The 17,287-nt window shown below is 35.7% G+C and overlaps 1 protein-coding gene across 2 annotated transcripts; it reads left to right on the plus strand.

Moving 5' to 3' along the window:
• Positions 1 to 261: 261 nt before the first annotated feature.
• ppp1r8a (protein phosphatase 1, regulatory subunit 8a) lies at positions 262 to 13,003 on the plus strand. Of its 2 annotated transcripts, XM_079829116.1 has the most exons (8): positions 262 to 322; positions 827 to 887; positions 1,240 to 1,276; positions 1,483 to 1,636; positions 1,726 to 1,943; positions 6,555 to 6,699; positions 10,419 to 10,483; positions 10,812 to 13,003. In XM_079829116.1, the coding sequence occupies exons 5-8, from the start codon at positions 1,797 to 1,799 to the stop codon at positions 11,175 to 11,177; spliced, it is 723 nt and encodes a 240-aa protein (XP_079685242.1). In that variant the 5' UTR covers positions 262 to 322; positions 827 to 887; positions 1,240 to 1,276; positions 1,483 to 1,636; positions 1,726 to 1,796; the 3' UTR covers positions 11,178 to 13,003. The 2 variants fall into 2 exon arrangements, with proteins under 2 accessions (XP_079685242.1, XP_079685241.1); XM_079829115.1 differs by lacking the exon at positions 1,240 to 1,276 and having other exon boundaries at positions 268 to 322.
• The last annotated feature ends 4,284 nt before the right edge of the window (positions 13,004 to 17,287 follow it).

Raw genomic sequence — 17,287 nt, forward strand, 5'->3', positions numbered from 1 at the left:
CCCTTTGAAACTGCATTGATTTGGACCTTCAACTCCTTGGTCCATTATGGAGAAAAATCCTGGAATGTTTTCCACAAAAAACTTAATTTCTTTTCGACTGAAGAAAGAAAGACATGAACATCTTGGATGAGATGGTGGTGAGTAAATTATCAGGACATTTTCATTTTGAAGTAAACTAATCCTTTAACTGCACGAGGAATCGAACGAACTTCAAATCCCACAATCCTTAGCGACATCCGGTATTTACCCAGTATTACCCGCGACTGTGCAAAATGGCGGTGAATGCAAGCACAGACACAGCTGTCTTTGACTGTCCGTCATGGTGAGATGAGAAACTAATTACATCATTATTGCACTTAAAATAAAAACATGCATGCATGCATGTTTGTGGAGCGGATGAGTAAATTATGACTGCATAAATAAAAAACAATGCCACTCACTCCTTTATGATCTTACAGGCGCGGACAGTAACTCAATACACAGCAGCATGTCAAAACACTCAGCATTTCTGGATTAAAATATAGGCTATTCAGATATTTTAACTCTCTTTTAGGTCTGATTTACAGTGTATATAAATCCGGAATGTGATGCATTGCCGATTCCGGTGTTTAGTGTTGAATAAAGTTCATAGGTCGCATAGAAAATGCAGACTAATCTGCCTTTATTCTACTTTAATATTATGATATATAGTAGACTAATATTACAAATATATGCACACATGCATTTGCATATAGAGCATATAAATGATCAATATGAAAGATCTAAGAGAGAGAGAATGAATGAATGTTGTCCCACTGATTGTTTATTAAATTAAATTGAATCTCAGGGCAGGAAAACCTCCACCTGGACTCCATCTGGACGTGGTTAAAGTAGACAAATTAATTGAGGTAAGACTGTGTTAATTGAGTATGGTGGAACATATTATTATGACCCCATTATATAAATATATATTCTGCTGAGTCAGTAATTGTTGGAAAATAAACAAGGTTCCAACAAGCATGGAAACATAATAGTCAGAAACGTTTGGAAAAATCCTCGAAAATCCATTGGTGAAAATGTGTTAAACAATTTAAACTTCTGCTTAAAGATTTAGTTCTATCATCAGTTTACTCACCCTCAATTCGTTTCAAAACTGTATAACTTGTTTTTTTCTTCTTCTGTGAAACATAAAAGAAGACATTTTGAGAAAACTGTTTGGTTACCAACATGCTTCAAAATATCTTATTTTGTGTTCCACAGAAGAAAGTAAGTAAATCTGGTTTGGAATGACAAGAAGGTGAGTAAATGATGACAGATTTTTCTTTTTTTGGGGTTAACTCTCAGCCCTCTCTGAAATTTGCTGTAGGCTATGATCAATTTGTACTTGATAAATGAATGTTGACCCCATTATAATAAATACTTGTCAATCTCATTTGAACATTGCAGGTGTCATTCTTTTATGTCTTAATAACCCAGTCTGTACGCGCTTCTTGTCATCTGCAGAAGTTGATCATTGATGAGAAGAAGTTCTATCTGTTTGGGAGGAACCCTGACCAATGTGATTTTACGATAGACCACCAGTCATGCTCGCGTGTCCATGCGGCACTGGTCTACCACAGACACCTTAAGAGGGTCTTTCTCATTGACCTCAACAGCAGTGAGTGCAGCTCCGCAGAAGACACAAATGTAACACATTCTGAACAGAATTGTTTAGCTCTTATCTTGTCTTGATTTATCCTTATTTAGCACATGGCACATTTCTGGGTAGAATTCGCCTTGAGCCCCACAAACCTCAGCAGGTGCCGATCGACTCGACCATGTCGTTTGGGGCGTCCACACGAGTGTACACACTAAGAGAGAAGCCTCAGACACAGAGCAGCTCGGCTGCAGGAGACAGTAAAGGAGTGGAGGATGAGGAGCTGAAGGGATTGCTGGGACTGCCAGAGGAAGAGACTGAGCTGGAGGTGTGTGTGTCTGTGAATGAATGTCTCATACAGCTGACCTCATGGTAAATTATGCTCTTTAGTGGTCAGAATATTACTAATATTATATACTTTTTTTATTTTTATAGAATATTACTTTTTGTGTACTTCCACACTGAATTTTAGTTCGACACGGTTCGCATTAAAAACTGGTAATGTGAAAACGGTCACACAGACTCGGGAACACACCGGTGTACCGAACCCGAGACCCGAGTTCGGTTGCACTGGAACTGTGGCATGATTCACATGAATGTAAATGCAACTCAAACTCAGGCGCGTACTGGTTTAGGAAGTAAAGTAACCTGCACATGCATTTTAGCCGATGGAGACGTCATTAGTTCAACAAAACACATGTAGGCGATGACAGTGGTGATGATTTACTTTGGATGCAAGTGAGAGCGAGTAGTAATTGTGCATAGCGGCGTCTGCTTTCTCCTCTAAAGAGTCTGTTTGCACATAGAAGTAAGCCGCCTTCATGCGATGCACATACGGTAAACCTAAGTGTCGTTTACTCTGCTGCACTTAATAGCAGCAAGTTGATAAAAAAATACAATATATTGATTGTGAAACCAAACAAACGGGAAGCTTGTTTCTGATATAAACTCGCAATTGTGAGGAGAAAAACTGAATTGCGAGTTCATGTCTTGCAATTCTGACTTTATTTCTCCCAATTTCACTCACAATTCTAAGTAAAAAGTCTGAATTGTGAGATATCCACTCACTTTGGCAAGGAATAATGTCAGAATTGCGTAAAATATTCTAGAAAACTGAAACTGCAAGCTTATTTCTTGTCATTTCGACATTATTCCCTGGAATTGTTAGTTGATATCTAACTGTTCTGACTTTATTTTTCTTATTGAGATAAAACGAGATACATTGTGAGATAAAAAGTAACAATTACTTTTTTTTATACCTTGGCGGAAGCAAGCTTCCATTGGATATTTAAATTGCAAATGCTGCCATTTAATTAAATAAGTATCAAACCTGCAAAATTTCAGCGAAATGTATGTTACCATAGACATTGGTTTTCCGATCAATGTTGCTACCTAAACAACACATAGCTCTAATATCAGAATTTTCCAAAATTGTTTCAATTACTGATTCTATTACTTTTCTTCTAAAAAAAAAGAAATAGAAAAAAATAAATTTCTTTCTTGCCTTTCCAGAGTTTGCAGGTATAAAACATATGGACTGTGTCTCACCCCGGTCATTCTAGAATAATTTATTCTTTTCACATTCAAATATTTGAGTGAAAAGAGTGCTGTTCACCGTGGTTGAAACCGCTTATGTCACTTTCAGAATTTCAAGAACTTTTAAAATTGTGATTTCCATTATAATAATGTGTAAAAGTCAATTGAATTGAAGTGTGTTCTTGTTCTTGTTAAAATGCTTAATCACAAAGTAAAAGTAATTATTTTGTGATTGGTACCTACTGTTATATTTTTGTACATTAGTGCTGCAAGATTCATCGTTAAAAGATTGCAATCTCAATTCAAACACCCACGCGATCTCGTCCCTAAATGTCAAGGACTTATGTCTATTAAACCGTTGACAAGTACAATCACAGAGATCATTCAAATCTGTGATGGCGCTGTCGCTGGGCCAGAGAAAGCAGTTGTCGTCATGTATAAATATGAAACAGCTTTTCAACCACACAGTCATTATTTCTGTCTTTTACAATAATTCATATTATCACAGAAATACTGAAATAAAGTTTATAGGTGGGATACAAACACTGATATGGTATATGGTAGTGATCAAAATAGAGGAAATCACCTTTTGAAAGTAGTAACTTGACACTTCAAATAAAGATTGTATTAATTACATCGTTACACCAGTAGGTGGCGACAAGTGACTGCTAAAAAATTTATTTGTCATTGAATCATTCATTCAAACTGATTTTTTTAACTTTATTTTTAACCTTATAGAAAAAAACATCCTTACAATACATATGTACATGCTCATCCTTACATAAGAACATATTCTTGTGTACACATACCTACAGTATGTATACTCGAGCACATACACGCATATAGTCAAACCGAAATGTATTCAGACACCTTCAACATTTTCTCACATTATCAGTTTATTCGCTATAGTTTAGAAAATTAAATAAAATATGACAAGAACTCAGAGTTCAACTGTGTCAGAACAAATTCATCTTGATAATGTCAGATAACTTTGATAGAAATGTATGTAATGGATTACAATCAACCTGTCAGCTGTTAAATTTAAGTACGCAATTGGATAATTGGTGTAAAAGGTCGCATTAGCAATTAAAGAAAAAGCACTTAAGCAAAACATGGTCAGGTGAAAGTGTCTGAATAATTTTGGTCCCAAATTTGTATCAGTTTTACTGGTAGTCCACTGTATGAAGAATTGTTGGGTGTAATATGTCACAGTTTACTTTATTTTGCTATCCTCACAAACAGACCTGTGCCGGTAAACGGTAATACGATATACCGCAATAATGAACATGCACAATATTGTTATCGTGGGCACTTCAAAATACCGTGAATAATTATTTCTTACGAATTATTCCGATTTTTAGAATGCATTTTAAGAATACTTTACCTATCAACCGTTTAAAATGAACAATACGTCAAAGACGCACTGATGTAAACAAAACCCAACGTGCATGAGCCGGGCACATGGCGGAATGTGAAGGACATGTCCTGAATGAAACACACATTCACTCTCTGACAGCAGAGGGCGCTGACGGAACAGCAGAAATGCAGCCGTTTCCCCGGTAACCCTCGTAAACAAAAAGTTTTCTGTATTCGCCACGGTGCTCATCACACAACCAAATACTTAATACTTAAATACTAAAGGCTATTCATTTTCAAACTTAAACATTTTATGTTTTAATCTGGACGAAATTACATGGCCTAGATATTGTTTGAATATGTTCTGGTTGTTATGCAGTCACACACTTTACAATAAGGCTCTATTATTTAACATTAGTTCATTCATTAACAAACTGACAATGAAAAATACTTCTAAAATGTGTATTAATCTTAGTTAAATGTAAATTTCAGCATTTAATAACTCATTATTAATATCAAAAGTTGTAACTGTATTATTTAATGGACCTGAGCTAACACTGACTAACAGCTGTTTTTTTTAACTAACATTATCAAAGAAGAATAACTTTAAAAATGTAGTTATTCGCTCTTTGTTGATGTTAATGCATTTACTAGTGAGACCTTATTGTAAAGTGTTACCTATTCTTTATCATTCTTTTGCACTTTAATCTGTTTTAAATATTTGTTTACTTTATAATTTGTTGTGTATTGCTTTATTGTATTTAAATATTTGGTTATTTTTGTTATAAGAAAGTTCTAATAGAATGACAACACTTTTTTTTGCAACAATTTTCAATATCGTGATAATACCGTATATACCGTGATAAAAGCTTCAGCAATTAATCGCAACATGAAAATTTTATACCGCACATGCCTATTCACAAATGAACTATAGTGTCCTGCACCCACTAGTAAAAAAATATATTTTTGGTGTATTAATATTTTAGGGTTTGACTGTACATAGACATACACTGGTCACCAGGTATAACTTATATGACATTAATGATCACATGATTAAATCAAATTCTGCAGTACAAAGTTATGTTAAGGGTTGGCATGGGGGTGGGGGCTTAGGTAACCGATGTAATCTTTTCATCTCTTTTCAACCACTTCCCCTAATATGATGAAATTCTGTTATTATGTTGTCTTAATGAAAAGGTCAGAGTTTCCATATTGTAAAAATCATTTACAATTTCTTGCCATTCATGTACAGATGGGGGATCTTCATTGAGCCATTTCCTTGTATTGGCCGCTTTACTAGTTGCTAGTAATATATTAAAAAGGTATATGTCCTGTGTTATTTTTGAAGGAGAAATGCCCAATGCCCACAGTACATTGTTGTAAAGTTACACTCAAGATTCAACCCCATTATTGCATTTATCTCTCTATTCCAATAATTAAATCTCTATACCAATAAGTATGAAAAATGTTACAGTCCCAAAAGATGTGAAAATGGTCAGTCATTACATTTCTGCATTTTCTCCAACATTAACCAACCTTTTGATTCCCGGTTTGCAGATATTTTACTCTGAGGGTTAGAAAGTAAATTCCCTCCATGAATCTGAATTTGTTGTACTCGTATATCAAACTGATAAAAAAAAAGTGTATTTTTTTAGTTAGTATTACTATTCAGCATAGTAATATATTTTAAACACACACACTCACACACACACACACACACACACACACACACACACACACACACACACACACACACACACACACACACACACACACACACACAAACGTGATTCTCAATTAATCCAGAATCATGCAGGTCTAATGCATGTATTGTAAATTCTAAGTACATCTGTCTATACTGATGTTGCAGATACATTAATGCAAATGGAAATCAAACAGTGTGTCAGTTTAATCAGATATTTGTCATTGCATGTTAAATGTGCTTATTTGAAATCCTGTATGTAACATGTTTGATGCAAAAGATAGAAGTGTCACTGGTGTTTCATGTAGTTAATCCCTATTTTTCGGAATCCCCCCCCCCCCCCAGAACCTGACTGAATTCAACACGGCTCATAACAAACGCATTTCTACACTCACCATCGAGGAAGGAAACCTGGAGATTCAGAGACCCAAGAGGAAAAGGAGAAGCTCACGAGTGTCTTTTAGTGAAGAAGAGGAGATCATAAACCCAGGTACACAAACTACTCATAGAATGTAAATATAAATGTAGATTAGTGTTCAAAAGTTTGGGCTCAGTAAGATTTTTTTGTTTTTGTAAAGAAATGTATACTTTTATTTTGGAAGTATGCATTCAATTGAGCAAAAGTGACATTAAAGACAATTATACCATTTTAAAAAAAGATTTCAAATATGCGGTTTTTGGAACTTTCTATCAAAGTATATTGATAAAATGTTTTGTATATTAAGCAGTTCAACTGTTTTCAACATTAATAAAATAATAAGCAGCAGCAAATGCGCATATAAGAATGATGTCTGAAGGATTATGTGACACTGAAGACTGGAGTATTGGCATAGTTCAGTGGAGTAATTCAGCTTTGCCATAACAGGAAAAAAAATTATTTTAAAATATATTAAATAGAAAACACTTCTTTTCAATAATTAAATATTACTCCATAATGCTTGGTTTCACAGACAGGGCTTAGTTTAAGCCAGGATTAGGCCTTAGTTCAATTTTGACATGTATTTTAGCGTTTATAAATGTGCCTAAATTTAACATTACTGGTGCGCATCTCGAGACAAAACAATGGCACAGAGTCACCGACATATTTTAAGATATGCCAGTACAAATTAGCTTAGAAATCTAGATGCACCCTAGCGGCAGCAAATCTATTTTTTTTTTTTAATTCTAATTAGTCTAGCAGCTCTGTGTTGGCTTGCAAGCTGGAAAAACCAAACTCTCGGTGGGCGGGCTTAACATAATGACGGCAACAAAAACAAAAAAAAACTTTGTAAACAAAGAAGCTGGCGAACAGCGGTCTTTCGAATCGGCGTTGGCCGCGACTCTGGAAGGCTTGGAGTTAAGCTTTTCTTTTAGAAAAGAACAAAGAATGGCACTGAAGTCATACTTAAAAAAGGAAGATGTGTTCAAAGTTTTGCTGACCGGATACGGTGAAAGTTTAATCTATCAACTAGCTCTGCTTCAAATTCTTCGTTGCTCTGATTGGTTGTAGCCAGGGCCTGAAATTAACTTTTTTTGACCAACAGCCACAGTGACTTTTTACCAGCCACTTTTTTTTTTCTCCTCGACATTAAGCCTGTTCACGTGCTTGTCCAGGTTTTTTTCATGTGTGTATTGCAAATATAATTTATTCTGAAGAAATATTCTCAACAGTGTTCAATCAGCTTTGACATATTTAAATCTGCATATCTTTGATATTTTACGTTTTATAAAGGCATTTTTTTCCCATAATCTTATTAAATATAGGTTATGCTTCAGCTTTCAGTTTATATTCTTAAATTTGATCTATAAATTAAATTAGAATAAAAGACACTGTAGGGCTGTTACCAATCAAATTAAATAATTTACACTGAAAAATGACAACTGCATTAAAAAATGTTATGAGATTGTTTTAAATATTTTTGAAGATACAAATAAAAAAAGTTGGAAAGAATGTTTAAATATGAAAGTAAACCACGTGGCAGCATGTGACCATTTTAATTAGTGAGTCATTGAGTCGATTCGTTCAAACGGATCATTCATTTAAGAATGAGTCAGTCGTTTATGAATACGGTAGGTCATTGAATCTTTGATACAAACGATTCATTCAAACGCTGAATCATTCAGTAGCCTAACATTGATTTCTCCTCGAGAGGCTGCGCGAGCATCAACAGCGCAACATTGTTACCATCAGTTTATTATACATTAGGCCATATATTATTATCCACTATCGATTGCCACTTGCTAAATTAATGCAGAATCATTATTGCATTTTGTTGATTCCCTAGTTTTTTGTTATTGATGTTTTAATCTGTCTAGTAAAATTCTTTCACTTGCCCCTTCAAAAATCCACTTGTCCCACAAACAAGAATACAAGAATACACATTTAAGTGCTGTCAAGTTATTAACGAAATCAACATAAGTAATAATAACTCTTATAATATATATTTTTTTAAATAATTTTATTAATTGATGTCCCGTGTCAAAGACAGTCATACAGACTGCTGCTAATCTGAATCCAGATATGGACCTACCGCAGCTCGTATGTGAACACATCACACGTGGCTGTGTTGATGGCTGATTTAGTCACGTTCAGGAACGGTTAAACAGAACTAAATTAATATTATTATTACTGGTAAAGTTAACCGCGTACCGGACATTTTCTAACCGCTTCCCAACTCCCAACATGCACACGCACACAACGCACACACATCTGTGCAACTGTCATTGTACTGTAGCCTACGTCAGCATTGCATTATCATCTCGTCCCATCTCGCCAGCAGTTTAATACTCGCTCATCCAAACGTAGTCAGAGAAGGGCCTCATCTTCTTTCCGATCTTATGAACGTAGTCGCATCCTCTCAAACTGCCCAATGAATCACTCAATTCTCATTGGCTACCTGCCAATGTGGCAGGTAGATTGACAGTGTTACCCGCCAATTGCAAAATTCATCCGCATATGGCGCGTGGCCGGGTGTTAATTTCAGGCCCTGGTTGTAGCGCTATCCTATTGCTTGCAGAGGGAAATTGAAAGACAACCATTTATCCCGCTCCTCGGGTTGAGCCCTGCCAATGGTGTGTTCCCAGACCCAATATCTTGATGTGGGTCTGGCTTGTCAGGCTAAGTACAAATTGCTTTCAGTTAAAACAGCTCAAACATGCATTTTAGTCTGAGACTAGCTTAACCTTTGTCTGTGAAACGGGGGGTAAAAGTATAAAGTAAAAGTACAAAAGTACTTGATGTTTAATGTACTAAAGTATTAAAAGCCAGAAGTACTGATTGATGAATATTTATTTATTTTGCAATTTTATATTCTCCATCCTACTTCTCAAAATATGTGTGAGGGAGAGGGGGTATAAAGCTCTAGACACACAGATAGAGCTTCAATATGTTACGTACGTCTGACATAATCATGACTTATTATGAATCGTCAAGTAGCCAGCACGAGTCATCAAGGAAGATTATGCAGACAATTAATATGTATTGATCTGCAAGAACTTTTTTTTATTACAAAACTTGTCATAAACTGATACAAATGTTAAAAGTATGCAAAAAAAGTGTAAATAACAAAATATACGATATAGAAATTAGGAAAAACTAAATCTGTTTTGACAAAAACATACAATATAAAAAAACAGATCAGTCACAGGGCAAAATGTGTTAACATTTTGAGAAGAACACTATGCAAGCATACTAGTTTTATATAATTTGAAACTACTACGGCAGCAGGGAAGATGCATGAACATATATTTTTGTTAATGTTATGTTTAGTTTTTACCTAAAACCCACCCAGTCCAGACGGTAATGCACAAATGTCGACATGTCCACATTCAAACACTGTATACAGTGGACTTAAACAGCTCGCCGTTTTACATTTTTACATCAGTCGCACACGCACTCAAGCTCCTAGGATCTCCCGTTCTTGGCTCTTTTTTAGTCTGAGGTGAATATAGTGAATTGTTAACTGGAGAGCTTGATTGGATTAACTGGATTAACTTGATCAAAATTGACATTAAAGACATTTATAATGTTACTAAAGATTCTATTTAAAATAAATGCTGTTCTTTTGAACTTTCCAAAAAAACAAAACTGTTACTGTACACCAGTGCTAATATTCAATTCCGAACACTGTTTTCCATCTCTCTTGAAGGGCGTAGTCATCATGCGCTCTCTTCTCTCATTCTTTGTTCATGTTGTGACTTTTGTTAAATAGCTCTCTTTTCTTTCCACAGAGGATGTGGACCCTTCGGTAGGACGCTTCAGAAACATGGTGCAGACAGCTGTGGTTCCTATTAAGGTACAATCATTAGCCGGCTGGTTTGCGTCGTTGTTTTAGCTTGTCATCATTGATTTTAATGGATTTGAGAACAGCCATTCTCTCAGTACAATTTAAGTTGTTTGTTGCATGGATCGCAAACAGGAAATTGTATAATGTGGGGTAATGGCTTCTAAAAGGCTTCCTCATAGTCTGACTCGTCATATCTGACTCCTAATGTAAAGACATCCTGCCCTTGGAAGTCTTTAGTACTCTGCCTTTGACTTTCTTTGCAATAGCTTATTTGCTTTTCATGCTATTTAGGGCAGTTACAAAAAAAAATGTTTTTTTTTGATTTTCTGCACCACAGAAAAAGAAACTGGAAAGCCACAGTACGCTGGGACTGGACGAAAGCGTAGCACGTCGGTTGCAGAACTTCCCCCTCAGTGCTGGGCTCTACGGTGACTTGCCACCCACCAGTCACGAGGCAGGTGGACAAGGGGGTGGAGGTCAGGGAGGAGGGTCGTCTGCCATCATGGGCGGGATGCCTCTGCCCTTCCCCAACCCCGCCCCAGAGGTCGATGTCTCGCCCACAACAGTGCAGCCCCCCGCTATGTTGAACCCCACCCCCGCTCCTGGACCCTATTCGGCCGAACCCCTCAACGAGCCTCGCAAGAAAAAATATGCCAAGGAGGCGTGGCCTGGCAAAAAGCCCACCCCCTCCCTGCTGATTTAACATGCTGTTTTGCTACACAGCTGGATAAACACGTCCAACACATGACCGATTTGAAGATTACATCTTGGAGTTAATTTGAAGTTGTTGGTTCCAAACTTCATATTTGCAACATTTCTGATACATTCTTCAAAAACATAATTCTACCTGTTACAGGTTGTGGCATTACTATGGGTGTTGCTCATGGTGCGGCATCTGAAGTTGACACTATAAACTCGGATTTTATCTGTCGTGGAGAGGGAATGTCACAAAGAAATATTTAGTTATAATTCCACCCCACAATTGGAAGAAAAAAAATCCATATTGCATAAGAATTATTTTTTTTGCATTGTGACATTTTCTTCAGAAGAACATTTGTCTCCCCAAATTCACATTAATTGAAATAATCCCATCTGGAATTATTATTATTATTTAATTGTATATACATAATTTATCAAAATGGCAGTAAAAGCAGTACAACAAATTTTTTTTGGAGAAAATGTTTAATTATGAAAATTTTATGATGCAAAGAAATCGTAATGGTTTTAATTGAATAACAATTATATAAATTATGATAAATGTAATAACCCGAACATTTTTTTTATATTTCATGAGGTTTACCTGTCAATGTACAACACGACAGTCAAAAGTTTAGAATGATTATGAATCTGTAATTCTTTTTGAAAGAAATCTCTTATGCTCATCAAAACTGCATTTATTTGATCAAAAATACATTGATAATCGTAACAGTACAGTGAAATATTATTACAATTTAAAAACGATTTGAACGTTTTTTAAATGCAATTTATTCCTGTGATGGTTAAGTCATTAATCCAGTCTTCAGTGTCACATGATCCTTCAGAAATCATTCTAATATGCTGATTTGCTGCTTAAGAATTTTTTTTTAATATTGTCATGTCATCCTGTGACACTGAAGACTGGAGTAATGGCTGCTTTGCCATCACAGCAATAAATTACATTTTAAAAATATGAAAATGTATTTAGTGTATTTCATTAATTAAATTCAGTCTTGCTGAGCATAAGAAATGTCTTCCAAAAACATTTAAAGAAATCTCATTTATTACAAACTTATATCACAAGCACCTCGTATTACAGGTTGATTGTTTCAGGCTTTTTCTGAGATAAACGTCAACCAACTACAGAAGGAAAGCTTAGACCAGACTCAGTAGATATGAGTAGGTGGTTTGGCTAGATGCGTTCTCTCTCTCACGTTATTTTCAGCAGTGACTGTGCGGAAACCACTGCGTTTTAACAACAACATGTATTTAATACATAGATTTTGCTTTTTTTTTTTAAAAGCCTAAGAGCTTAATCCCTGGGCAAATGTGCCACAAAATTTGCAACTGTACTTTCATGTAAATTTGTTATTAGAAAGACATTTTCATATTACGTTTGAAGTGCAAACCAAATGTTACATTACTAAATGTAAGGCTATAGGAAAATAGTCTGTCGGTTCGAGCGTGTTTAATCTATTTCACTGTTGTCATGAGGCAGATTGTATTAAATATTGGACCATTTTTTTAATGAAATGGTTCAGAATACTGAAGCTGTGTAGCCTATACATTGGCTTATAGAGAGAAATACAAACTCAACATCAAACTGACAAATGGAGAACAGAATGATTTGAGTCTAAACGCTGGAAGCTGCCTTGTAATGTGAACTGTTTTGTTAACGTTTTTATATATATTTTTTATATCTGAATGTGATGGACTTGAGTGAAAAGCACAGATGAAAAAGACTAAACATGAAAAGATGAAAGGAATTCCTGTTATTGTTGGATTGTCTAATAAACAGTATTCCTTGCCCTTAACATGCTGATGTGCATTGATAATAGGTATTTTTTCTTTTTTTTCTTTTAAGGAGCTATATGTAGAATGTGTAATATGTAACTTTAAAGAAAAAAAGACTAACTTGTAAGACTAGTCTATAAGTTTATGCAACTGGCCTCAGTGGCCGTTAAAGGGATAGGTCCCCCAAAAATGAAAATTGTCATCATTTACTCACCCTCAAGTTGCTCCAAACCTGTATGAATTTATTTCTTCTGCTGAACACAAAAGGAGATATTTTGAAGAATGTCCGTATCCAAACAATTGATGGGACCCATTGTCTTCCATAGTATTTTTTCCCCATACTGTGAAGTCAATGGGTCTCCATCAACTGTTTGGTTGCCCATATTCTTCAAAATATCTTCTTTTGTGTTCAGCAGAAGAAAGAAATTCATACAGGTTTGGAGCAACTTAGTAAATGATGACAATTAAAAAATTTTGGGTGAACTATCCCTTTAAGTGAACTGCAGCTAGCAACTTTGCTCGTGCATACGTAGTAAGTACACAAAGAATGTGATTCGATGCCCCAAAATAATCAAGGAAATACCTTTGCAACAATATATTTTGAACAAAAACCCAAAGTCCATGTTGCTAAGAGCATTGTTTAACCCTCTGGGGTTCTTCGGGTCAAAAATGACCAGAAGCGTTTTATCGTAGCTTCATCGGAATGGTCAGAAACTTGGTGACTTTATTGGTACTTGGTATATGAAAGGTCCCGTTTTTCGTGTTTTTTTGAAGCTTTGATTGTGTTTACAGTGTGCAATATAACGTGTTCATGTTTCGCGTGTAAAAAAACACAGTATTTTTCACACAATTTACTTATCTGTATACTGCTGTTTTCACTGTCCTCAAAACGGCTTGAAAGATTTCCCTGTTCTATGAAGTCCCTCCTTCAGAAACACGTAACGAGTTCTGATTGTGCCAGCGGTTCCCGTGTTGTGATTCGACAGCAGCTTAGCGCACGCAGAGCGCACGTTACCGGAAAGGTCACGCCTCTCACCATAACGGGGATGCATGCGCTCAATGATCTCTAAGTACAGCGTCCCTGGGAAAGCCAAACAAAGGTGACTTGACTCCGGGATGAAAATAACAGCGTCTCGACGACATGGCGACAAACAAACTATACAAACGCAACCGAACGCAACACTTCCTCTTCTCCACGCGGGAGCAACAAGACCACGCCCCCTTTTTCGCGTACTCTTGTGGGCGGAGGTTAGTCGACAAACTGTTCTACTGACGTAATTAAAGCAGGAAATACCAGGATGTAGTCCAGACCGGCCGTTCGCTGTAGGCTTTGAAAGGGAACTTCTGTTAAATAAAATATCTCGCTTGGCATTGAACTTTGAGCTTTATAATTTTACAGGTATTATATATGCTCTAACAGCAACATTACACACTAACTAAAGTTTGAAAAATGGGATCACGAAGAACAGGACCTTGAACACCCAAAAAAATTGGGGACAGGATTTGAAAAGTCTAAGTGGTTGTAAAAACTAAAAGTCACACTCAGGACCTCTGGGTCAAAAATGACCCCCATAGGAAATGAATGGGAAATGGGATAATTTTTGTGTATACAATCTACAAATCAGCCAGTGTGAGTTTTTTTGTGTGTCTGTTTTGCACTCTTGATGTTTTAGAGATTCACCCCTTTACTGTTGAGTCCTTTTTTTCTACATCCTGGCTGATTTGTAGATTGCCAATTTTCCATTCATTTCCTATGGGGGTCATTTTGTACCCGAAGGTCCTGAGTGTGACTTTTAGTTTTTACAACCACTTAGACTTTTCAAATCCTGTCCCCAATTTTTTTGGATGTTAATATACCAAGTACCAATAAAGTCGCCAAGTTTCGGACCATTCCGATGAAGCTACGATTTTTTTATTTGTTTTATAAAACGCAAGATCCACTATAGTGGTAAAAATGTGCTATTGCGTGATAAAAATGCTCAATGTGTCCGCTGGATGACACCGATCTCATTAAAAAAATTGCTTTCATGAGGCCTAGGCTTGACTTTAAAATGAAATACTGCTTTAATTAAAAAAATTAAAAAAATAATAATATATATATATTTTTTTTATTATATTCAATGGGAAAAAATGGATCATAATTATTGCATAAATATTAATTATAAATCATAAAATTATCTCAAAACACCAAAAAATTAAATAAAAAATATTATTGAACAAAAATATATTTCATTGATTTTACTCAAATCTTTTTTTATCTTAATCCCGCCCTCCGGGTCATTTTTGACCCGAAGGTCCTGAGTGTGACCCATAAATGAAGACCCCCAGAGGGTTAAATGAATATGGAAATATGTGCTGCAAGCTTTCCTCTCAATAACAAAATAAACACAATAAAAATGACAGCAGTGAGAAAGTTAAAGGGATAGTTAAGCCAAAAATGAAAATTACCCCATGATTTACTCACCCTCAAGCCATCTTAGGTGTATATGAAATTCCTTAGTTATATTAAAAATGATCCTGGCTCTTCCAAATGTTATTATGGCAGTGAATGGCAGCCCAAAATTTGAAGCTCAAAAAAGTGCATCCATCCATTATAAAAGTAATCCACACAGCTCTGGGGGTTAATAAAGACCTTCTGAAGTGAATTGATGGGTTTGTGTAAGAAAAATATCCATATTTAAAACTTTATAAAGTAAAATATCTAGCTTCCGGCAGACCACCTTCCATATTCAACTTACGCAGAAAGTGTAGCTCTTCTCGCAGTTCAATATGCTTACGCTACGTCCGACGTCAGTTACGCCAGTTATGCTTTTTCCCGTAAGTTGAATACAGAAGGCGGTCTGCCGGAAGCTAGATATTTTACTGTATAAAGTGTTAAATACGGATATTTTTCTTTCATAAACCCATCGATTTGCTTCAGAAGGCCTTTATTATTTTTCTAAGAAAGTAATGTTACATTACGTTTGCCTTACTTTTTCTCAACTGGGCTGGGCTTGTTTTATTTTAATAAAAAGTTATATTTTTGGGCAAATGTAAAGGCCCTTTAACACTAAAATTGAAATAAAGTCTCAGGCTGAAGGAAATGCAAATGATATGTGTACAGTAGAGGGCACAGCTCAAACAAACCTGTCTGTGCTGCTGTTCGGGATTGAAGAAGAATAGGATGCAGGAGAAGAAAGTTGCATTTACTTCACCAATAAAACCAAAAATCTAGTGTTATTTTTGCTTCTGCTTTAACTGAATCATCAGAGTTTAGCAGAAAGTGAAATTAAATGCATAAACATTTGTTTTATTTACCATATTTAATTACTGGAGGTCTGCTTAGCATTCTGATTTTGCATTTCACTGTGAATCTTTTTTGTTCAAGTGAGAGAAGTAAATGCCTGCTCACATTTAGTCTGACTACAATACCCATCATGTTCACACACAATGCCTCTGCACTAACTCCTGATTTTTCTCAACATGGAGACAAGAGAGTTGTCAGTCATTAAATGGGAAAACAAAGTAACTTGTTTTAAAAAGTAACTCAGATATTTTGTTGTAAACTTAAAAGTAATGCTTTATTTGAAAAAAGTAATCTGATTACTTGACTCGAGTTACTTATAATGCGTTACCCCCAACACTGACTATAATAGCATAGGCCTATGGCTATGTGAGACTATTTTTAACTAAACCCATTTCTTTGCATGACACATTGACATTACGGTACAGAATAGCTCTTTTGACATTGTATAAACATTAGTTTCATGTGTCATAGAACGGAAGGAACTCTCGGAAGCGCGTGTAAATGCATCCTTTTGATTTTCCAGGCAAAAACATCCTTTCATATAGACATTAGACCTAATAAGTCGTGGAAGGTCTTGTTTCTTTTAAGTTTCATTACAAGCTGTTCACACGTTGGCAGTAAAATACAGTTAGGTCCATATTTATTTGGACACAGGCATAATTTTCATACTCTTGGCTCTATATGCCACCATAATAATATTAAAATGAAACAACCAAGATCATCCTGAAGTGCAGACTTTCAGCTTTAATTCAAAGGGTTGAACACAAATATCAAGTAAACATTTTAGGAATTGCAACCGTTTTTATACACAGCACTCCCGTTTTCAGGGGCTCAAATGTAATTGGACAAAATAATATAATCATAAAGAAAATGTTCATTTTTAATATTTTGTTAAGAATTCTTTGCAGGCAATGACTGCCTGAAGTCTGGAACCCATGGACATTACACTCTAAAAAATGCTGGGTTAAAAACAACCCAAGTTGGGGTGAAAATGGACAAACCCAGCAATTGGGTTGTTTTAACCCAGTGAAAGGGTT

This window comes from Gobio gobio (genome assembly GCF_949357685.1).
Source record: "Gobio gobio genome assembly, chromosome: 11".
In the NCBI taxonomy this organism is placed as follows: domain Eukaryota; kingdom Metazoa; phylum Chordata; class Actinopteri; order Cypriniformes; family Gobionidae; genus Gobio; species Gobio gobio.